Source organism: Equus asinus, chromosome 8 (assembly GCF_041296235.1).
Source record: "Equus asinus isolate D_3611 breed Donkey chromosome 8, EquAss-T2T_v2, whole genome shotgun sequence".
Lineage (NCBI taxonomy): Eukaryota > Metazoa > Chordata > Mammalia > Perissodactyla > Equidae > Equus > Equus asinus.
Genome location: NC_091797.1, coordinates 34,539,080 through 34,561,583, shown reverse-complemented (window position 1 = coordinate 34,561,583; position 22,504 = coordinate 34,539,080). Strand labels below are relative to the sequence as shown.

At 51.2% G+C, this 22,504-nt stretch overlaps 3 protein-coding genes across 5 annotated transcripts; 2 read left to right on the top strand and 1 right to left on the bottom strand.

Moving 5' to 3' along the window:
- Positions 1 to 1,033: 1,033 nt before the first annotated feature.
- On the top strand, positions 1,034 to 8,555 carry LOC123287561 (autotransporter adhesin BpaC). Of its 3 annotated transcripts, XM_044775030.2 has the most exons (4): positions 3,080 to 3,316; positions 4,520 to 5,170; positions 6,962 to 7,065; positions 7,870 to 8,555. In XM_044775030.2, exons 1-4 carry the CDS (start codon positions 3,223 to 3,225, stop codon positions 7,972 to 7,974), a joined length of 954 nt encoding a protein of 317 aa, XP_044630965.1. In that variant the 5' UTR covers positions 3,080 to 3,222; the 3' UTR covers positions 7,975 to 8,555. The 3 variants fall into 3 exon arrangements, with proteins under 3 accessions (XP_070371450.1, XP_044630965.1, XP_070371449.1); XM_070515349.1 differs by lacking the exons at positions 6,962 to 7,065; positions 7,870 to 8,555 and adding an exon at positions 1,034 to 1,171 and having other exon boundaries at positions 3,197 to 3,316; positions 4,520 to 5,554; XM_070515348.1 differs by lacking the exons at positions 6,962 to 7,065; positions 7,870 to 8,555 and having other exon boundaries at positions 4,520 to 5,554.
- Positions 1,186 to 2,319, bottom strand: SFTA2 (surfactant associated 2). The gene is made up of 3 exons (XM_014832300.3): positions 2,134 to 2,319; positions 1,793 to 1,881; positions 1,186 to 1,650 (listed from the first exon to the last, which is right to left on the bottom strand). The coding sequence occupies exons 1-3, from the start codon at positions 2,192 to 2,194 to the stop codon at positions 1,564 to 1,566; spliced, it is 237 nt and encodes a 78-aa protein (XP_014687786.3). The 5' UTR covers positions 2,195 to 2,319; the 3' UTR covers positions 1,186 to 1,563.
- Positions 8,556 to 10,760: 2,205 nt separating the features above from the next.
- Positions 10,761 to 21,338, top strand: MUCL3 (mucin like 3). The gene is made up of 3 exons (XM_070516762.1): positions 10,761 to 10,842; positions 16,878 to 19,558; positions 20,076 to 21,338. The coding sequence occupies exons 1-3, from the start codon at positions 10,761 to 10,763 to the stop codon at positions 20,220 to 20,222; spliced, it is 2,910 nt and encodes a 969-aa protein (XP_070372863.1). The 3' UTR covers positions 20,223 to 21,338.
- Positions 21,339 to 22,504: the final 1,166 nt, after the last annotated feature.

Here is a 22,504-nt window from a genome sequence, read left to right as displayed (position 1 = left end):
ATACCTGGAGTGCTCGAAGAATGGCAAGGAGGCTGATGTGGAGGCAGAGAGCTGTCACCTGCCCGTTGGTGCAGGCTAGGGGCAAGCCATGAAATACTGGGGCCCCTTGGGCCCCCCTACTACCTCTCCTTTGGGCTAATTGTCCCAGGATGGTTGTAAAGGAAACTAGAGGAATTCTGTAAGTTTTTCTTTTCACTCTCCCATACCTGTGCTCCCCTCATCTTCAGGGATGCTCCATGCCAAACTGTTGTCTTCACCTCCCTCCAAAGTAGTCTGTTTCTAATTTCACATGGTGGTGATGGGGGGTGTGGGGGTATAATAGGCGGGGACGGGTACTGTGGAGAACAGGAAGCAATCATATAAATACTTCCAAATGGGCATGTCTGGGCTGCGTGCTGGCCTTTTGAGAGAGCGGGTAAGAAGTCAAGACAATTTTGAGTGGGGAGTCAGATGAGTGCCCGCATCAAGAAAATCAGGAGCAGGAGGACCCCGGACCCTCGAGGAGACTAGGACTTAGGTGTTGGGACCGGGTTTCCACCCTAATAATCCCAGGCCCACTTATCTGACAGACTGTGGCATGTGCCTCAGGTAGCTTATCCATGTCATCTTCACAATAATCCTATGAGCTGGTACTATCATTACCCCCATTTTGCAGGTGAAGAAGTGGAAGCTCTGAGAGGATAAGGAACTTACCTAGGACTCGCACGTGGGCCTGCGTGACTACACGTTCTCGTGGTTAGCAGGACAAGCTCTCTGGCGCCCTCTTCTCCTCCCCACCACCGACTTATGCCAGGCCCACCACCCGCTCACAAGCTGAACCCCTCATCCCTCATCTCTCACCTGAGCTGCCTCCCACCCACCTCCTGCCCTGACTGACCTGTGGGGATCCCTGGGTCAGAGGCCCATGTCCTCGAGTGTTCTGTCCACATCCCTGTCTGGGGTTCCTGAACCCCCAGCCCCAAAGCTTAAGCAAAGGGAGATGAAATGAAAGTCTCATTTAAGCCAGCATTTGTCTGGGGTTGACCTCTCCACTGCTAATGGACTCAGGTGAGGGACTTACCCTCTCGAAGCCTCAATTTCGTCATCTGTAAGATTGGGTACTGATACCTATCCTGCTACATTCAAGATTGCCGCAAGCATGGAGATGAGAAGGCATCACGTCTGGAACAAAGTAGGAATTCAATACTTGTTTCTTTCCTTTATTCCCAGGGGTTCTGAAGATCTCACTTGAAGTGTGTGTTCATGTTCATGCATATATGTGTGCGGGGTGCGTGTATCCCTTAACAGTTAATTCCCTAGATTCTTTCTAGGCTTTTGTCACTGGTGTTGAGGGAGAGAGTGTCCATCCCGGAACCCCTCTGCTTAACAAGGGGGAGAATCAGAGACCAGGGCGTCCAGTTGCCGGCCCTATGCTCATGAGCCCACAGCCTCAAATCATTGGATTTAGCGTATTTAATGCCACTCAGCAGGGTGAGGGTCTGCTGGAAGACAGGGCCAGCACATCCCCCAGCACTCCAGGGGCCAAATGCCCGGGGCCAAGAGGGGCACAGGCTTCCATTGCTCTCAGACTCTGCAGATGACGTGGTGTGGGCATCCTGCACGATGGAGAGTGACGTTGGTCCCGGATGGGAGATGGAAGAGGAGGCAGAGCTGGGGGAGACAAGGGGTTGGAGGGCAAGGTGTAAGATGGCTCTCACTCCCACCCCGGAGACAGCCAGCCCCCAGCAGGGAGGCCCACACTGATTCAGACACACTCCACACAGCCCCATCCTTTCCCCTCCCGAAAAACTACCTTTTCGAGAAATTCCAGGAAGCTGGAATCATAGGAGACATTTGCCAGAAAGGAGTCCTTCAGCTTCAGTTGCAAAGTCATTCCTGGCCCTAAGGATCCAAAAGCACAGCTTAGGACCCAGCCGTCAGGGCCAGATTCCCTCAGAGATGCGGGCACCCCCTCCTACCCCTCTCCCTCGAAGTTCCTCTTCCCCGGCAATGCCATTTCAGACCCTCTCCAGGTGGCCGTTCAGCCCCGAACCCTCGGGCGCTCAGGACTGGGGTGCCTCCGTCTCTCTCTCTCTCTCCCCTTCTTGGCCTCTTCTTTCCTTGGGGACCCGTTGTCCAGCCGTCAGCCCTCACCTGCTCCATGTGAGCTGCCGAGGAAGGTCAGCAGGAGGAAGAGGGGCAGTCCGGCCCCCATTGTGGCCACCTCGCTTCTCCGATGGACGGAAGAGATGCCTGAAGCCCCGGCTGGCCTCTCCTGACCAGGCCTGCCTTTCTATACCCTACTCAATCCTTAGTACAGACGTTTGGGGGGAATGGGGAGGGGGAAGCAGGAACTGGATTTTCCAGTTCTCCCAACATGGCTTTGAGGACCCAGGAGAGGCCTTCACTGGGCTGTAGGGGAGAATAGAGGGTGGTCCCCTTTTCTCAGTCCTGTGCCCTCCCGCTCCCCCATGATTCAAGGCTTGAGGGAGTGGGTGCCTGGTCCCACAGAGAGGGAGGTTGAGAGGGGAGTGGGGACCAGGGAGGTGTCCCTCCTGCAGGTGTCTGGGCCCCACCCAGGCCTGAACCTCTCATTGCTCTTTAGGGATTAATTATTAACTGCAGTTAATTTTCATCATTCATGCCACTGAAGGGCTCAGGAATGTGGGCCCAAAAGGGAGGGGTGGATTATGCCAAGTTTTTTCCCAGACCCAGGTGTCTTGCTCCCCCCGTCACAGTGACTTTTGGGGTGAGAAATGTGGGTAATGGGGAACTTTCATCTTTGAATGTTTTGTTTTAGTTGCTCTAAAATATCCTGGATACTCAGGTGGAGACATGAGTTCCATCAGACATCCTCCCCCCTCCCACCCGGGGCACTCGTGCAAAAGGGACGCCTCATACTCCCAGCAACACCCTCACACATAGGCACTCAGAGTGGCAAATCCGAGGACAGACATGTGGAGGGAGTCTGGAGCCCATCTAGTTTACCATTTTTCTTTAGAAACTAGGAAGCTAAGGCCCAGAGAGGGTAAATGACCTACTAAGGTCACATGGCAAATCAGCAGCAGAGAGATGAGATCCCATCCCTCATAATGCCAGACACAGCGGTCAACTCAACAGATTGACACACCAGTCACGTAACCCCCTGGAACACACAAAGGCACACACACTTCATCTTCCTATCTGCCTCCCTTAGCATCGTTTCCCCTCTTCCCAGAAAACCAGTGGGCCCAGCACAGAGGGATGGAGGCAGAGAGAGCACTGGGCAGAGTCAGGAGAGAAGCCAGAAGCAAGGTGAGGAAATTGGAGAGATGGAGAGAGACACACGGTCTACACGGTAAATAAAGTGAGACATCCAGGGACTAAGACTTGCACTGGGAGCAAGAAGCCCAGGGAGGGAAGAATAAATGGATGAAAAGATCAGCAGATACAGGAGGTGTGAGCAGGGGGAAGAAGGCGGGAACACAGAGAGATGCTTTGGGGCATCTGAGTCTTGAGGGTAGGAGTGCCCCTGTGTCTTTCCCAGCCGGTGGCCCGTACTCTTTCCATGTAATCATAGCTGACGCTGTGGTGTGCTAGGCACATTAGAAACATTGTTTCCTTTAATGTTGTGACAACCCTTTGAACTAGGTACTAGACTAGGTACTAGACTACTCAGTTTTAGGGGTGAAGAAACTAAGACTTAGATAGGTCATGTGACTTGTCCGAGTGTGCACAGCTCGGAACTGGTGGATCCCAGTGCAGTGGATTCAGGACAGTCTGCCTCCACGTTGCACTGTCGCTGCACACACTGCGTCTTCTCTGGTGTCCCTCGTCTCCCCTCGCCCCTTCTCCACCAAAGGAATGGAAAACTCCGTGGGCTGCTGCCAGTCTAGATGAGTAATGGCTCAGGTGTTCATCTGCTTAACCTGCCCTGGGGTGTCCTAAGGGTCAGCTGCAGTTCCCAGGCCATGACGTTCTCTACTCCCACCCAGCTCCCAAATCCTGCTTCCCCCAGGGACCCATATATCCTCACCCCCAGTGGTATTTCTAGGAGCAAGAGGAGGACCTTGGGATAGGGCACCTGGGTGTCCCCTCTCCCAGGAGGGTCTGGGCTGGGGCCTGCCTTGGGCCTGAGGGACAGGTCCCAGTCTGGGAAGAGCCCGGGGGCCAGGTAGGGGAGTCCTTAGGCTCTTACTCACTTTTCCCCTGGCCCAGTGCTTCCTGGGATCAGGCTGGGACAGGTTAATCCTCTGGGGACAGCTTGGTGACCTCTCCCTGGGGATGGAGATCCTGGTGATGGAGGCCCTGGCACACCTGGCTCTCCCAAGACTTGTAATTGGTCTGGGAGCCTTTAAAGAGCCAGGGAGAAGGGCCTGGAAAGACACACAGCTGGCACCATGGACGCTGCACTGGTGCTGCTCCTGAGCCTGCAGGCCTTGGCGGGACTTGTTGAGAACCGGGGCTCCAACATGGAGTGTTGGGGTGACGTGTGGACTCTGGGCCCAGGATAGCCAACTCTTCTAACCCCATCATATAATTTTTCCTTTTTTTCCAACAGCTCAGCTGACCCCATCGGGGATCTCTAATCCAGTATCTGCTGGTCTCCCCACCGTCTCAGGGAGTCTCCCCACCGCCTCTGCGGGTCTCCCCACCGTCTCAGGGAGTCTCCCCACCGCCTCTGCGGGTCTCCCCACCGCCTCAGGGAGTCTCCCCACCATCTCAGGGAGTCTCCCCACTGCCTCAGGGAGTCTCCCCACCATCTCAGGGAGTCTCCCCACCGCCTCTGCTGGTCTCCCCACTGTCTCAGGGAGTCTCCCCACCGCCTCTGTGGGTCTCCCCACCATCTCAGGGAGTCTCCCCACCGCCTCTGCTGGTCTCCCCACTGTCTCAGGGAGTCTCCCCACCGCCTCTGTGGGTCTCCCCACCATCTCAGGGAGTCTCCCCACCGCCTCTGCGGGTCTCCCCACCGTCTCAGGGAGTCTCCCCACCGCCTCAGGGAGTCTCCCCACCATCTCAGGGAGTCTCCCCACCGCGTCTGCGGGTCTCCCCACCACCTCTGCGGGTCTCCCCAGCACCTCTGTGGGTCTCCCCACTGTCTCTGCGAGTTTCTCAACAGTTTCTTCAGCCTCTGGGGGTTTTTCGGGTAGTCCTCAGACTTTGGCTCCGACCATTTCTGGGAGCACTTCAGGAACAGTCTCAACATTGCCAGGTAACACTTCTGTTGCTCAACCCATCTCTGAAGAACTCTTTAGCTGTAGCTCTGGGGCGGGGGTCCTTCCTGTGCTCCACCGCAGGTACTCAGCAGTGCCCCAGAACCTCCTGGACCAGGGCCCTGGCCTTGGTGGCTGTACAAGGACCCCCTTCTTTGCTTTCAATTTATCAACCTTTTCTCTTGTGGTTGGTGTCTTCTGTATCCTGCCTCAGGCTTTTTTTTTTTTGCCTACCTCAAGGTCATGAAAATATTCTCCTACATTTCCTTTCAGAAGCTGTCTTATTTTAGCTTTCAAGTTTAAGCCTGTGCTCTATCTCAGATTAATCTCTGTGTATGGAGTGAGGTAGAGGTCACGGTTAATTTTTTTTCCCTTATGGATTACCAACTGCCCCAGAACCATTTATGTCAAAGACCCTCCCTCTCTCCCCACCGGTGAATCGTGTGAGTACCTTTATCGAAGGTCAAGTGCCCACATACGTGTGGGTCTATTTCTGGACTCTGTTCTGTTCCTCTGTTTGTCTGTTCTTATTCCAGTGCCACAGTGTTCAATGACCGCAGCTTTGTAGCACTTCTCAAGATATGGTAGTATGTCTTTCGCTTTTGTTTTTCTTTTGAGAATGTCTTGGCTATTCTCAGTCCTTTCACTTCCATAGAATCAGTTCATCAATTTCGACCAAAAGCTTGCTAGGATTTTGACTGAGGGTGCATTAGATGCAATTTCTGCTTCTGCTCTTGCTTGGGTCTCTTCCGGTCATTTTCCCCCGCTGCCTTTCTAGGATCTGTCTCCCCCACGACAGCCCCTGGAGCTGCTCCAGCTGTGCCTGGGACTTCCACATTGAGTGGGGCTGTCTCAGGAGGTTCCACTCCCACAACGGCTGGAGCGGCCACCATGTCCCCTGGGCTCAGTGTCCCGAGCAGTAAGGCGCTCTTATTCGCATTGGGTCTTCTACCAGGAAAATGTTGGTTGGGCCCATTCTTTCTTATTCCCCTGCAGCCGCCCTGGCTCCTGGAGTGGAGAACAGGGACAGGCCTTAGTGCCTGCTTCTAACTGTGTTTTGAGTATGTCTGAGGATGTCTCCAATTCTTAAAGTCATTTCAGTGCCCCCTCAAGCCTCTGATCAGACCAATACCCAGATGTCTGTTACCTGATTGCTTCCTTGAAAGGTTTTCAACTTCCTTCCTCATGGCTGAATCTATCTTTCCAGGGCAAGAAGCATCCCTGCCAGAGCTGCCATCCTCCTCCCTCCTTCTGTCTCCCTACTCCCCTCCCCTTCAATCCTAGCCTCCCCATAGGCTGTCCAAGGGCAAGAAATGAGTGGAGGAAGGACAGGACAATGCCTCTGGCTCCTGTTAGTGACCAGAGTCAGCATCTGTCAGGAGTGGTGGGGAAGACTGGGGTTCAGAAGGAGAGAGGCCCCCATGGGGACCCTCACAGTGAAGAGACATCACCGATTGAGCGATGTGGACAGTGGAGCCTTAGATATGGAGGAGGGTTCAGAAAGATGGAGAGATGTGGATGTCAGTGAGGAGTCAGAGACCGACAGACATGTCCGCAGGTGTTGAGGAAGAGATGACTGGGGTTTAGATCGAAGCCCTAAGGGCCCTTCAACCTCCTCCATTGAGATTCTTATCCCAAGATGATAGGAAAGAATTCCACAGAGAAACGGGGTCTTAGAGTCACGTGGACATCAGAGTCACAGAAGGAAAGATGGAAAGTCACGGAGGGCAGTGAGGAGTTGGGGGTGGAGGTCCTACCTGCCTCAGTCACTGTCCCTCTCTGCTCCTCAGGCCCGAAGCCTCAGGAGAAGGGCTCTGTCCCGGATTGGGCCATCGTGCTGATCACCCTCACTGTGGCGGCAGCGATTGTTGGTCTACTGTACGGTATCAAGAAGGTGAGTGAAACTGTGGTCCAAATGTGTGGGTCCCCAAGGCCAGCGGGACTGGGACTCGGCTGCCCCAGGACTCTGAGAAGAACAGGGGCTTCAGGGGGAAGGATGACAGCTTGCCACACTTAGGGAGGGATGAGGGAAAAAAAGGAACCCCGGTCTGGGTGGCTGAGAGGAAACATTGACCAGGCAGGGGCTTGGGGCTACTGAAAGAGACACTGGGCATGCGCTGGAGGCTGCCCAGCCCATAGAGGCACTGAATTCAGTAGGCAATGAAACACCAGCTCTGTGGAGCCATGTTAACCTGTGTTTTGAGTCCTGGCTCTGCCATTATAGCTGTGTGACCTTGTGAAATTTATTTAGCCTCTCTATGCTGCAGATTCCTTAATAATAATAATAAAACAATAATAATAATAACAACAACAATAACTAGTACTTAAATAGCACTCATTATGTGCCAAGTGCTGTACATATCTTAGTTCAGAGCAATCCCGTGATGTAGTAATATTATTACCCCTCACTCTACAGATGAGGTAATTGAGTCCTGGATAAATGAGAATTATGGCGTCCATCTCAGAGGGCTGTTGGAGGATGAAATGAGCTCATGCACATAAAGCACTTAGGTGCTTGGCACTTGGTGGGTGCTCAGTAAGTTAGTCTGGTTCATTATTATTGTTGCTTTTGCTGGAAGAGGAGCACTGAGACCCTGAGCTGTTGAGGGGACGCAGCTGTTCATGGGGAGAGCTGAGGGCTGGGCAGCCGGTTCCTGGGGCCTCAGTTAACCCATCCTATCCGTCCCTCATCCCACAGGCCTGCCATTTCCGGAAGGAGATGAGTGTGGGATGTGGCTGTGGCTCTGTGACCCCTTATAGCTGCCACCGCGAGGTCCCCGGTCAGCGCTACTCCATCAAGTGAAGGGGCGGGGCCAGGATCCCCGAATGCCCCTCTGCCTTTGGCCTGCCCTCTTCCCCTCCTAAACAGACTCCTGATTCAAGGCTCAGCCTTCCCGTTCACACTAGCTGGGGCTATTTCCTGCAGGTGGGTTCCTGGGACCACTGGCTCCCCAGCTCTTCTCCATCAACAGTGTAAAAGGAAGTCCACTGTCAGTCACCAAGCAGAAGGCTGAGATTCCAGTCCTGGTTCTGCCGCCAGCCTGCCGTCTGGCACCTGATTTCTCTGCTGCAGTTTCTCATCAGTAAGAGGAAGGACCAGGGCTAGATGATGTCTAGGGGTCTTCACGGAGTCTGGGCCTGGGCAGTTGGTATCTTCGCCCTCACCCTTTCTTCCCATCCTCTTCCCTATCAGAGAAGCTCCTTAGCTGAGGACACTTTGCTTGGACCTCCCAGGACTTTCCCCCTACACGTCTCCTTCCATACAGAGTCCCCTTGGACTGACTCCTGATCCTCCCTAGACCCCCGATTCTCTTACCTGCTCTGTGATGCCCTCTGGGTGGTGGTGGACACAATTCTTGCTAAATAAAACAGCACTCCCTCCGCTGATCTCCCAGCCGCTGTGTATGTGCCCAGGTCTGTGGGCTTTGCTGTCGGGCAGGTGCAGGCCAAGTCTGGGCTCCGCTGCTTACCAGGTGTGTGACCTTGGGCAAGTCACTTCCCTGATTCGAGGTTGTTTATTCTCATCTGTTAAATGAGGCTGACATTGCTAACTTCATAGGTTATAACAAGGTACACAGAAATGCTAAAACTTCAGTAGCTCATAGGGTTGTTTTGTGACCTGCCCCTCAGCCTCTGGCTCAGAGAGAACAACCTCTGCTTACACTAAGAAGTCAACTTGAGCTCCACCTACCTCCAGGTTCCCCCACCCCAGATGCCCATGTCCTCTGGGGGAAGTTGTGGCTCGAAGAGAAGGGGGGATGTTTATTTACACAATTAAAGCAGAGATCCCCAGCCTCAGCACTACTGACACATTGGGCTGGAGAGTGAGTTCTTGTGGGGGCTGTCCTGTGTATTATAGGATGTTTAGCAGCATCTCTCCACCAGATGCTAGTAACAACCCCCTGCAAGTTGTGACAAGAATGTCTCCAGACATTGTCAGACCCTGGGGGGCAAAATTACCTCTTCTTGTTGAGAACCACTCTCCTAGAGGCCTGGCTCCCTGGAGGAAGGGGTGGGGTATCGGACTAGTGGAATAGGGGGCTGTCAGTCACTGATGAGTTCAGATGGAGTTGCAGAGGAGGGCTTGGCTCTGCCTCAGTTTCCCTATCCTGCAGGATGCATTGCCTGGGAGGCAGGCTGTCCACTTCTGAGTAGTCAATCTTTGGCCTGACTCCACGGAGCCTTATTAATCTCCTATTAATCACATTAATGAGCAGTTGGCCTCTTTTCGTCCCACCCATTTCAGCCCTGCCTAGGGACGAGTAATTCGTGTTCGGCCCTCTAGTCCTCCTATGAGCCTCGCTGCCTGAGGCCCTGGCATCTTGCCCTCTAGGTCCTGACCCTCTCCACTCCCTCTGCCTGCTCCACGTCCCCCAGATGGGCAGTAGCCAGCCTTGGCATCCACTCCATTCAGCTGAGTAAACGCTTATTCATTGTTGGCTGTGTGCCAGGCCTTGTCCCAGGTGCTGGGGATGCAGCAGTTGTCAAGGCAGAAACGGCGCCTGCAGGGGCTTACTTTCCATTAGAGACCCACGGTGAACAAATTGAGTGATGGGATGGTGACTTAGACACCTGGACCCACAGCTTTCTCTCTCCTTAGAGCCCCTGGTAGTCAAGTCTGTCCTCCCCCTGCTCCAGCCCAGGCACTGTCACCTGGGGGCTCAGTACATGAATTTTGACACTCTCTGAGCTAATGCTTGCTTCAGACAAGGAACCAAGAGGGAGGAAGAGGGAGGCTCCCGGGAAATCCTAGAACTGGATTTCTGCATTTCTGTAGAGGGGTGGATGGGGGTTTGGAGGCGAAGAGACGCTGCAGGGCTGAGGTGGGACAGGAAGGGAAGCGGAGTGAAGGCAGAGCTCCTGTACGCTGAGCGTCTCTGCCAAAGGTCTCGGCCTCAGACCCTTTGGGTGGCCAGGACCTGTCTGCATCCCTGGTGAGGTATGTGAGGATCATTCTGGGGTTCTGTATCTGCCTTGTGTCTGTCACTCCCCCCACTGTGTCCACGTCTTGTATCATCCCTGGGCGTCCGGAAGCACCTGTCCACAGCAGCGGGCCATGTGAGGTCTTTCCCCTTTCTTTGCTCTTTCACCTGATACTCATGGACAGCTCCACCCAGGGCAAAAAGAGTGACCATGTGTGAGTAAGGGGTGTGGAGAGCTGGGCTGACGTGAGAGAGGCCAGAGGGCAAACTTGACAGAACCAGAATTTGAATCTCCTCCCAGAGCTCTGACCTCCAGTCACCCCCACTCCTTGTCCTGCCAGAAATCAGGTCTTCTAGAACCTGGCTGTTGCTCCCCACCTCCCAGGAGCCCTGAAGGCCGCCCTCTCTGGGTTCCCTCTCCCTCTGCGGGAGCTGGTTCGGGAGTCGGCCCCATCCCAGATCCCACCCCTTCTGCCGGCACCCTACCTGGCTCCATGACGCACCAGCTGCGGTCTCCTGTTATCAGGCCACTCCAGTGGGGTAGGGCGGCTCCATTTGCTTAAGGTTTAGTCCTGAGGGGCCCCAGCCCCCATGACGTCAAACCTAGTCCTATATAAGGTGAGGGGGCCCCAGCCCACACAGCCCCAAGCAGCAGCCCAGCTCCGACATGGCCCAGCTGGCCCAATGCATCCGCTCTACCTTTGGCCTCCAGTGTTGCCTCCTCTTCCTTCTAGCTTCTTGGGAGGCAGGTAAGATGCCCTTGGAGGTGAAAGGGCCACCATTACACAGGGGGATAGAAGACAGAAAGGAGTTGTTTCTTAGAATTTATAGGGTTGAATGACCAATCATAGAAATGAACAGCAGAAGACTGCAATGGGAAGGGGAGTGGGTACGGGGCTGCTCCATACAATTGTCTGTGGTGTTCACTGCTCAAGTTTGCTGGCTAAGGGGCATGTAGGGGATGAAATCTAGCCTATGCTCTGCTCCTCAAGACATGGCTCCCCAGGCTTCTCCCAGCCAGACTGGGGCTTCTTCTAGGTTGCATAAAGATACAGTAGGGGCTGGAGGTCCTGGGGGGGGGGGGCAGCGGTGGGGACCTGACATTCCCTGAGCACCTGCAAGGGACTCACAGGTGCTGAGGGGCTTCCTCTCATTTCATCCCCTCACATCCCCTGAGGTGGTCAATAATAACTCATTTTATAATGAGGAGAGTGAGGCTCAGAGAGGCAAAGGGCTTGCCTGAAGTCATGGAGGCAAGCAAGGATCCCGACACCCTACAGCGCCTGCTGCCTTCAGGCGGCACTAGATGCCTTTCTCTGGCAAGAACTCATCCTGTGCCGCCCCGGGCTCCTGTCTGGGCTCCAGTCTTGACTCTGACCCTTTAATTAGTCTAGACTCCCACAGATCTGTCGAATGGGAAGGATGCTGCCTGGACAATACCGGGAGCTGATGCCTACTGAGCTTTTACTGTGAGCAGGACATTGTTCTAGACACTTCGTCCACGTTTACTTATTTACTCCTTGGTGCAGCTCGATATGGTGTGGGCAGTTTTGTCCCCATTCTACAGTTGGGAAACATCCAAGGGCTTCGGTGAGAAGAATATGGAAAAGTTTGATAAGCTAAACAGACCCTACGAGATAAAGTGAAATTGCTGGATTAGTTCGTTAAGAAACAGTTCTGTGATTGGACCCAGGGAGCAGAGATGCCACACACAGGGGTAGTTTGGAGGGGGCCTGGGCCATTGGGAGGAGGGTCTTCACAAAGTAGACACGCAAAAATGGATTCAGAGAGACTCTATATACTGGATAGGGTCATCCATGGTAATGGCGTTGATGATCCCAAACCAGGGCTGGAAAGTCGTGAGCCTGGATGCTCCAGGCAGTATTTGGGGCAGGGCAGCCAGCAGCTTCTCCTTCCAGTGGTGTTTGACTGAGGGTGATATTAGAGGAAGTCCCTCCTTCCCTGAGCTGAGGGTCATGTTGGGGCCAGAGGGGATGGGGTGGGGACCTGGCAGATGGTGGACCACAGAGGCAGGGTGTGAGGAATCTTCCAGTTGTCTCCTCTACGTCTCAGCAGTGCCTTCTGTCTGAGCCCTGACTTGATGCCCTTCCCCCACCTCGAGGGTCTGGGGACAGAGACACCGGAGCCACCCTCAGTCGCCCAGTCTCCAGTCTCATCCACCTTCTCTTGCCCTTCCTGTCAGGCTGATTGTCCCACCTGCTGCTCTCCACCACCTTCTGTCTGTGCTGCTGCCCAGGAAGAGGCACCTGTAGGGGGCAGAAGAGAATGAGTCATGAAGCAACTCCACATACATTGACTTTTTAATTTTTTTTCACACATTCACTTTTGAAGGAGATTTGCTCTAGGGCACAGGACAGGAGCAGGGCAGACTTGAAAGCAGAATTCTGGAACAGGACACTCTGGGCTCTGTGGGTGTGGTCTGGGAGATGGCCGTGCTAGAGCCTGACTGGGCACGATGGGAGTGGGGGGCTGCAGGGCAAGAGCAGCTGGATGCTCAGGCCCTGCAGAGAAGACAAATGGGTGCTAGGTGGGGAGGGCTTGAGGCTGGGGTGGGGTTGGGATGGGGTCAGGGTGGAACCAGGCTGTGGGTCAGGGTTGGGCACATGAGTGTGTCCAGCAGAGAGTGAGACCAGGGTAGGGAAGGAGGAGTGACGACTCCGGTGGATGAAGACCTTTAGCCCACAGTTCTGGGGCACCTCCTGTCACTTGTCTACAGGACCAGTCAATACCCAAATCAGATAACTAGATGTTGGAACCCCAGAGTCTGCCTCACGCAGCCATAGAACCCTAGGTGCAGAATCTCGATTAAATCTTCTCTGAGGGAAGCACAGGTGGAACTGGGGTCCTGCGGAGAATCTAAAAGGGCCATTTCCTACAATAAATTTTATTTGATTTAATTTCTATGACAAAAATAATATATGTTCATTATAGAAACTGGAAAATAGAACATATTAGAAAGAAAGTCTCTCCTAATACTCCCTAGTCACCAAGGCAACCATTTGAGTGTATTTCTCTTTAGTCTTTTTACTGTGTCTGTGTTTTAGGTCACATCTGGAGCTTATAATGTATAGACATGTTAAGAAGCGTTTATCCATGTTATTGTAAATGGAATAAGCCATTTTTGAGGGGAAGGGCAGCAGGAAACACCAGAAATACTCTTTTAGGGGAGGCTGCTCTGACAGAGACCCCAGGGCACAAGTCACTTAGCAGGAGATTTACCTTCTTTGCCAACAAGTGAATGAAGCAGATTGAACAGAATTTTGGAATTGTACATAGTTTTGTTGTTGTGGGATTTATTTTCATTCTTTTATCCAGGCTGAGCATCCACCTCCAGTGTCTGGTGCTAAAGCCGGATTTTCCTCTTTGCCTCTACCTCAGTGACCAAAAAAGTTCTTTTCAGGCGATTATTGTAGTCAGTGAAATAAGTGTCTCACGGTGAAAACTTCCTAGAGAAATAAAGTTGCTACTAATGTTAGATCTACTGGGGAGAAGAGATGATCTTCTCATCCTGGGGTTTAGTCACTGATTTGCCTCACGGCTGCGCTCAGGACCAAGGGATCCCTTGAGCTTCGACTCCAGATGTTTTTGTTTTTTTTTTGAGGAAGAGTAGCCCTGAGCTAACTACTGCCAATCCTCCTCTTTTTGCTGATGAAGATTGGCCCTGAACTAACCTCCATGCCCATCTTCCTCCACTTTATATGTGGGATGCCTACCACAGCATGGCTTTTGCCAAGCGGTGCCATGTCCACACCTGGGATCTGAACTGGCGAACCGCAGGCCACCGAGAAGCAGAACACGCACACTTAACCGCTGCGCCACCAGGCTGGCCCTCAACTCCAGATTTTACAATTGATGGTTCCGCAGTGGTGTGATGTAGATCTGGAATTCTAAGATCTAGTTATCTGTGAGTCTAGCTACTGACTGTGTGGCTCCTGTGGTTCAACGACAACGGGTATCCCAGACCTGGTGGGCTGGAGCCCTTCTTTCAACATCTTTTCGTCTCAGGGGCTCACTTACTTAACAACAGAAGTTACCCCTTGGTCTTTCTACCACTGGAGGTCACAATATGTTTGTTTTTACTTAATGTGCATAACAAAAGGTTGTTGGCATGGCTTCTGGAGAGTTTTCATCAGTCTTAAAATATCCTCTTGTGCTGTCATTCCATGAATATCTATGAAGTACCTCCTATGGGCCAGACATTGGGGTAGACTGGAGACATAGCGATGAGTAAAACAAGAAAAACCCCTGCCATGGGAAATTAAACTGTATTGATATTCGAAAGTGTATCTTAGAAAGTGAAGCATGCTTGGTTGATAAAACACAGCAGGGGAAGCAGCCCAGGAATGCGGAGGGGCTGCTATTTTGAAGAGGTGGTCAAGGTAGGCCTCAAAGGCATATCGAACAGGTGGGTCAGGAGAAACACCTGGGCCTGCAGATGGCAGGAGGGCAGGGCCGTGGGCTCAGGCTCCCCTTACTACCAGGAGAAGAACAGGGCAAAGTATGAGATTGTTTCAAAGACTACAATTCGGACTCAACAATTTAAAGAGTCTTCTATGCTCCATACGTCCTTTGACCTTCACACTAAGCTGGTGCAGTTGACGTCATTGTTCTTTACGTTTGAGGGCATGGGGCCTCAGAGCATTTAAGTGACCTGAGAAAGGATGCAAAGGTGGTGAGGGACAGAGCCTGGAATCTAATCCTGTCCTCTGATTCTTTCAGGCCAGTAGACTTTGCCACTCTGTGCTGCTGCCTGCTCATTTAGTCACTCTGTGGATATTTATTCATCCCTTATCACGTTGAAAAGCATCTGGGGTGTAGTGAGAAGGCTGACTCTGCCAATTACTTAATCTCTTCGAACTTCCTTTCCTTGCCTATAAAATAGCAAAGACCATACACTAGCCTCACAGGTTCACGGGGAAGATGAAATGAACAAATACATGAACAGCCTCCATCAGGGGTTCCACAAATGTCGGTGTTCTTCCTTCCCCAAGAGACTGGGCTGACCTATAGGCTGTATAGTGTGGTCTTGACTAGTGAGAGCCTGGACCCCAGAGCCCAGAATGTGTTTTAAAATTCTGGCTCAACCTCTTATTTGCTAGGTGTCCTTGGGGAGATTCTTAACCTCTCTGAACCTTGTTTCCTCATCTATAAAAAAGGGAGAATGACAAATAGTTCTCAACTTCAAAGAATTGTTGTAAAAAGTAAATGAGTTAACACAAGTACTCATTTGTAGGACCTGCCTGTCTCATAGTAAATGCTCAAGAATTGTTGGCTCTTGTCATTGCTGTGCAATTCTGTGCAAGTCACCATTCCTCCATGACAACTCAAGTTACTCAGCTATAAAACGGAGGTTGACAGCTTCTCAGGCACCTTGTTGGGAGCTGTGAGATCAATCATCCTAGAAGAGAATCCAGAAAGAGAATATGTGAGGCCATCAGCTGAGTGCCTGGCCCAAAGAAGGTGCCCAATGAATGACACTATTATTGGCATTGCTGCTGAGGGAATCAGAGAAGGGAACTGGCATAGCGAAGTGAGGGCCTTACAGTTCAGCCCTCCTCTCTCTCCCCAGGCTCAAATCCCTTCAGGGTCTTGGACTTCTCTGCTACCCTCACCCTCTTCTCGTCCCACCCATGTTTCTTTCAAGGGCTGAGCTCCCCAGCCCCCAACTCTCCTTGTCAACAGGGAGTTGGGTGGACTCTGGTTTCCCGTGATTGGGAACCAGTCCAGGTTCTGGTTGCCACCTTGAGCTAACAGAAGCTGGAAATCTCAGTTATGTAACAACGCACTCTCTCTCACTGTTTGCTGCTCTCCCATCTCTCACCCTCCTGGCTGGATGTCAGTGACAGCTCCTTTGTCCACAGTGCGTGTTTTTTCAGGAATTAAGGCCCATATATGTTCATTGATAAGGGTGTTTTCCCTCACATCCTTAAACATAGTCAGTCCCTCTCAGAATCTAGCTGTCTCATTACCTCCCCTCGGGACCTCCGAGGAAATATCTTTTTCTTTCAAGAGGGCCACCTTCATCTATTCCAGATGGCTTTAGGTGGGTGAAGAGGGGTATCCAGTGAGGTCATAAGAGTTGAGTCATCTCATTGACTTCCCTGCTTCCAGACCAAACTTCATCACCAAAATGAATATTTTCCATCTCGCTCCTCTACTCATCCTCTATTTCTTTTCTTACCCTTCTATCACTCATCACCTGTGTCTACTTACTAAGCCCTATGGGAAGTTCTGCCAGAAGTCTTACCTCAGTCTCTCAGAAAGTTACATTTGGGATGGAACTGGAATATTATGGAAAGATGGAGATTCTGATATTTATTCCTGTTCCTTTCAGCTCTGCCACAGAAAGAAAACTCCATTCCATAAGTATATAACCCTAGAGGAGCACTTGTGGAGCAAAACGCCAGTCAATACTTGCTCTTGAAATCTTATGACTTGATAGGCAAGGCAGGGGGTAAAGGTTGACAGGCACTCAACAACTGTAATGTCAAGTTGAAAGTAGCAGGATGGAGTACTTAACAAAGAATGTTTTGAGCACTGAGATGAAGCTAGAGCTTATCTGCTTAGAAGGATCAGGAAAGATGCCATAAAACTAGAAAGATCTGAAATTGAGAACTGAAGAGTAAAGATGGAGAAGGGGTGAGGTGGCATTCTGACTGAAGGCACAGCCTGAACAAAGATCCAGAGATGGGAGGTGAGAATGGGCTTGGATACGTTAGTATTCTGAGGAGACTGGCTGGGGAGATGTATCTGGGGTAATAAGGTATCCCTAGAGATGGAGGTGGGCAGAGAACATGGAGGAAGATTCTTATTTGCCTCTCTCCCTTCACAGGTGCTACCACAGTTCAAGAACTTCAGAAGACTGGTGAATCCCCAACATCTGATCATATTCTCCCTCCCACTCCAAGCCCTGTTTATACTACTCTCTCTGACCACACTGCTCTTCATTCAGGACACAGCCCCGCAGACCTCCCCAAATCTACAGAAACCCATCAACCAAAACGCTGTTGCAATACCACACACAGTTCCAAGCTGATTCACAAATCTATAGATAACTCTGGGAGCTCTACAACTCATCATGAAGCTCCTCCCACTTCTGAACAAAACCCCAGCAATCAAGGAAAAGACACAGTTATCCGGAACAAACGCTCTGCAGATTTTAACTCCACTCAAACAGATAAAGGATTGTCAAAATATCCAACCCCAGCACCCAAGAGCAAAACGACTTGTCGTAAGTCCAAAACAACCAAACAAATTGTAACAAGAAACTCAGCTGAAACCATAACAACTTTGGAAAAGACTATCATTACTTTAGTCAGTAAAAGCACATCCTCACACAAGACCACAAATCCTTCCCACAACTCGTTCAATTCAGAGACGAATAAAACACCCACATCTACCTCAGAAAAAACCACAACTGCCACAAGCACACCATACCAGGGTACACAAATCTCAGGGAGGTCAGAAAGAGCTGATGATCACACAACAACTGCTAATTACAGACCTACAGTTGACTCAGATAAGAAACTGATAAGGACTACAGAAAACATAAAAGACACATCAGCGACTGAGAAGACCACACAAACTCCAGAAAAGCCTACAGAACAGGGACAAGAGACCATGGCGGCTCACAGGAAGACCACAAGAGCCTCAGCAAAGCCCACAGAACAGCGACAAGAGACCACAGAGGTCCATGAGAAGACCACGAGAGCCCCAGCAAAGCCCACAGAACAGGGACAAGAAACCACAGCAGCCCATGAGAAGACCACGAGAGCCCCAGCAAAGCCCACAGGACAGGGACAAGAGACCACAGACATCCACGAGAAGACCACGAGAGTCCCAGAAAAGCCCACAGAACAGGGACAAGAGACCACAGCGGCCCATGAGAGGGCCACGAGATCCCCAGGAAAGTCCACAGAACAGAGACAAGAGACCACAGCAGCCCATGAGAAGACCACGAGAGCCCCAGCAAAGCCCACAGGACAGAGACAAGAGACCACAGAGGTCCACGAGAAGACCACGAGGGCCCCAGCAAAGCCCACAGAAAAGAGACAAGAGACCACAGAGGTCCACGAGAAGACCACGAGAGTCCCAGAAAAGCCCACAGAACAGGGACAAGAGACCACAGCGGCCCATGAGAGGACCACGAGATCCCCAGGAAAGTCCACAGAACAGAGACAAGAGACCACAGAGGTCCACGAGAAGACCACGAGAGCCCCAGCAAAGCCCACAGAAAAGAGACAAGAGACCACAGAGGTCCACGAGAAGACCACGAGAGTCCCAGCAAAGCCCACAGAACAGGGACAAGAGACCACAGTGGCCCATGAGAGGACCACGAGAGCCCCAGCAAAGCCCACGGAACAGAGACAAGAGACCACACTGGCCCATGAGAAGACCACGAGAGCCCCAGCAAAGCCCACAGAACAGGGACAAGAAACCACAGAGGCCCACGAGAAGACCGTGAGAACCCCAGCAAAGCCCACGGAACAGAGACAAGAGACCACAGAGTTTCACGAGAAGACCACGAGAGCCCCAGCAAAGCCCACAGAACAGAGACAAGAGACCACAGCAGCCCATGAGAAGACCACAAGAGCCCCAGCAAAGCCCACAGAACAGGGACAAGAAACCACAGAGGTCCACGAGAAGACCACGAGAACCCCAGCAAAGCCCACAGAACAGCAACAAGAGACCACAGAGGTTCACAAGAAGACCACGAGAGCCCCAGCAAAGACCACGGAACAGGGACAAGAGATCACAGCGGCCCATGAGAGGACCATGAGAGCCCCAGCACAGCCCACAGAACATGGACAAGAGACCACAGCAGCCCGTGAGAAGACCACGAGAGCCCCAGCAAAGCCCACAGAACAGCAACAAGAGACCACAGCAGCCAGTGAGGTCACAACAGTCTCAGAAAAGCCCACAGAACAGCAACAAGAGACCAGAGCTGCCCACAAGAAGACCACATGTGCCCCAGTAAAGCCCACAGAACAGAGACAAGAGACCACAGCAGCCCACAGAAAGACCACAGGAGCCCCAGCAAAGCTTACAAAACATGTAGAAAAGACCACATCGGCCACTGAGACCATAAAAGCCCCAGTAAAGCCTACAGAAAACCCAGCAGCCACAGAGACTACAAGACCTCCAGTCGAGGTCACAGGAGACAAATCTATCACTAATACCTCTCCTCATCCAAAAAAACCTGAGGTTACCCATCAGGTGCCCACTGGTTCTTTTACAGCTACAACATCCAGCCTGGAGCTGGGTTCCATCACGTCGGAAGCCCCAGCCAATAAGAGCCAACCAAATCAGAACAAAGATGGCTCAGAGGGAGGTCTCCATACTGCAGAGAGCGAGGAGAAGGATTCATTCCCTTCATGGGCCATAGTTATTGTGATCCTATTGGCTGTGATTCTCCTCCTGGTGTTCTTTGGCCTGATCTTCTTGGTAAGGGACAGGGATGCCCCATAAGATGAACCTATGGGATAGGGAGTTGGGGAGAGGTTACAGATCGGAACTAGAGGCAATAATGAGTCTAGGAAAAGAGGCATGGTGGGAGGGATGGTAATAGAGGGGTAGTGGTGGTGAAAGATGGGGAAAGACAATAGATTTATGGGACATGAAAAGTAGAACTGGAGAGGAAGCTGTGACTGAGAAAAAAGGATGTCAAGTAGGGGAAATTTGGGTGTTGGTGTGGAGTCTGGCATGTGAGAATATGAGGGATATGAGGATATGAAGATAAGGAAAATAGGACAGAGGAGGGAATTAGAGATGAAGTCTGGGACTCAATGTGTTGGATCTGGGGCTGGAATAAGGATCAAGGTTGGATGGAATCTTGGGAAAGGAGCATACCAAAGGTCCAGGAAGAGGGAGAATAGAATCAAAGGGCCTGAAATAGAGGTGTTGAGGAAAGCAAAGGGCATGGCAGATGGTACTCATTCCTCCTTTCTCCTCCCAATCACAGGTCTCCTACATGATGCGAAGACGCCGTGCACTGATCCGGAACACTGAGGACAATGACCCAGAGAATGATGTGGGCCCCAATTCCTATCCAGTCTACCTGATGGAGCAGCAGACTCTTGGCATGAGCCAGATCCCTTCCCCACGATGATCTTTCAGACAGCGCCCACCCCAGCTCTTCCATGCCTTACCCCTCTCCTGGATAAGGAAATAGACTCACAATTCCTATTTTCCGAACTCCAGGAAGGGCAAAGTACTGACAGTTAACTGCATTGACCCTTCATCTGCTGTGTTCTTAATGAAAGTGGTCAAGGGATGAGGTGATAAGCAAGAAGGATGTGAGTTTGGGGGATAGAAAAGAAAGAATGAATAATACAAGCAAGTGTTCTCTGTAGAAGATGATGGTCTGAAAGTGAAAAGGTGTTTCATGGACATATCGAATGGGGACCAATCAGGACCCTGATTTCTGAGAGGCGCAGCACAGCTGAGGGAAGTTCAGGGTTAGAAGGCTATACCCCAGATCTGACTGTGAGTTGGGATTATGGGAAGGCGGAGACAGGAAAGGGTGCCTGGGTTTTAGGACTAATCTATATTATTTTCATCTACTATTACTTAGAGTTTGTGTGTAAACAGGCTTGTCTTTGAGTTCCCAGGGCTTGCCCCCTACCTTTTTTTTAATGAAAAAAATAGGATCTGAGAAGAAAAGAGGATTTATTTCCTTCTTCACCCTCTCCATTCCCAGGAGAAAGGAAAATTCCAGAAAAGTTCATAAATATCTCTCACCCAGCTGGTTCTTCCCTCTTCCTCTCGCATCCCTTCGTTTTTCTAAATGTCTACAGAGGGCACTGTTGGTTTGGCTTGCTGAGCTGTGGGCGGGCACGCTGGGAGGGACTTTCGTTTGGTCTCATCCATTGATTCCCATCCCAGAGCTTCTGTGATAGTGTTCTCCACTCAGTATTTATTTTCCCGTCTCTTCCACCAAAAGCCAGTCCCGGCTCTTTCCTGTAGGAGTCACCCATCTTCTCCACTACCTCATCCTCTTTCCTCACACCTTCCCCCCAGATTCTGCTTTTCCTCCATGTAGGCATTTCATCTGTGTATGTTTTCTAGATTTTCTCTCCAACTTATTAAAGCCTTTTTCCCCTTATTCCTGGTTGTGCAGAAGGGGAAAGGGAGTCGACAGATGTCAGCTTCCTTCTTTCTATTGTTCTTATTATAATAAAATGTAAAATATTTATAAAGTAAGGACGTTATAATTATTGGATTATAAGTTGGGAGAAAGTCCTGACTGACGTTCTTGGCTCTGGCTGTGATCTCACAGATGGTCTCGAGCAGGAGCGGCTGCAGGACAGGAATTTCCTGGAGGGTGGAGGAAGTGGAGGTTGATTGTCTATTGCTCCTAAAGTGCCTCATTACTGGATTTAGATCAGAGCCGGCCTGAGTTCATGCTGGACTTATTTGCATGGTGACAAAATGAGGAGAAATTTTGTTAATTAATAAGCAAGTATTTGTAAGCACCTATTATACATTCTGTTGAGGATTATAAAGAAGTATAAGACATAGTTCCCACCGAAGACACAAATAAAGGAAAATTAAAATTAAATAATTCAATAAGAATTATCACAAGGCAGTACTACACAGAAGAAATCAAGACTCTAATGAAATAAACCCAATATTTACGGGCATCTACCATGTCTTATACTTATGTTAGGACACCAGCCCTGCTTCCAAACCATTCCGTGCCCGAATGTCTTTGCCAGCAGAACCACTGCCCACCTCCACGTGGCCTTGGCTGATCTCATTCTTACCAGAGGAGGATGGCATCAGCATCTTTGCTGACCAGAGAGGCACCCTAGTTTGCCTCAGGTCTTCCAACCTCAACTCTATCCAGAATCAAATAGCAGGGTCACAAGTCGCTATTTGCTGCTTTTGGTAACCCCCTTTGCGGGAAGCTGGAAGTCTATTACAGACAGTAAGCCTAATCTGGACACTCATGTCTCTGAATTCTCTGCCAGGGCCCAGCTCTGGGCTGGTGGGCCCTCAGGCTTGAGGGTCTCTCTGACCCAACACAGAGAATCTCCCAACAGAAATCGACTCTGCTAAGGGCAGGATTGTAGCTTGGGTGCCAGAAAGGAGGCCTGCCAGGTGCCAGAGGGACCCCAGACTTAAGTCCCTGGAGAGAGCCTTAAGCCAGAGAGGGACACTGGGGTTCTGGAAGAGGGCTGGGGTGCTTGAGAAAAAAGGTGGAGGATGCTGGGTTTTTAGTTGTCTGGGCAGATGGTGACTCAGCTTGTGACAGCTGCCAGGACAGAAGAGTCACTTGCCCTGGGAGGAATGCAGATATCCCCTAACCCCAGCCTCCAACCATTGAATTTCCCCAGCCTAGACCTTAATTAAAAGACCAAAATCAAATAAGGCAAAAATGCCTCTGCC

Coding starts and splice junctions, on each gene's coding strand:
- LOC123287561 (XM_070515349.1), top strand. CDS start 3,223: ATGGAGGCAGAGAGAGCACTGGGCAGAGTCAGGAGAGAAGCCAGAAGC. Junction 3,317..4,519: donor AGAGACACACGGTCTACACG/GTAAATAAAGTG, acceptor TTTTTCCAACAG/CTCAGCTGACCCCATCGGGG.
- SFTA2 (XM_014832300.3), bottom strand. CDS start 2,194: ATGGGGGCCGGACTGCCCCTCTTCCTCCTGCTGACCTTCCTCGGCAGC. Junction 1,882..2,133: donor CGGCAGCTCACATGGAGCAG/GTGAGGGCTGAC, acceptor TTGGATCCTTAG/GGCCAGGAATGACTTTGCAA. Junction 1,651..1,792: donor TCCTGGAATTTCTCGAAAAG/GTAGTTTTTCGG, acceptor TGTCTCCCCCAG/CTCTGCCTCCTCTTCCATCT.
- MUCL3 (XM_070516762.1), top strand. CDS start 10,761: ATGGCCCAGCTGGCCCAATGCATCCGCTCTACCTTTGGCCTCCAGTGT. Junction 10,843..16,877: donor TCTAGCTTCTTGGGAGGCAG/GTAAGATGCCCT, acceptor TGGGGTAATAAG/GTATCCCTAGAGATGGAGGT. Junction 19,559..20,075: donor TCTTTGGCCTGATCTTCTTG/GTAAGGGACAGG, acceptor TCCCAATCACAG/GTCTCCTACATGATGCGAAG.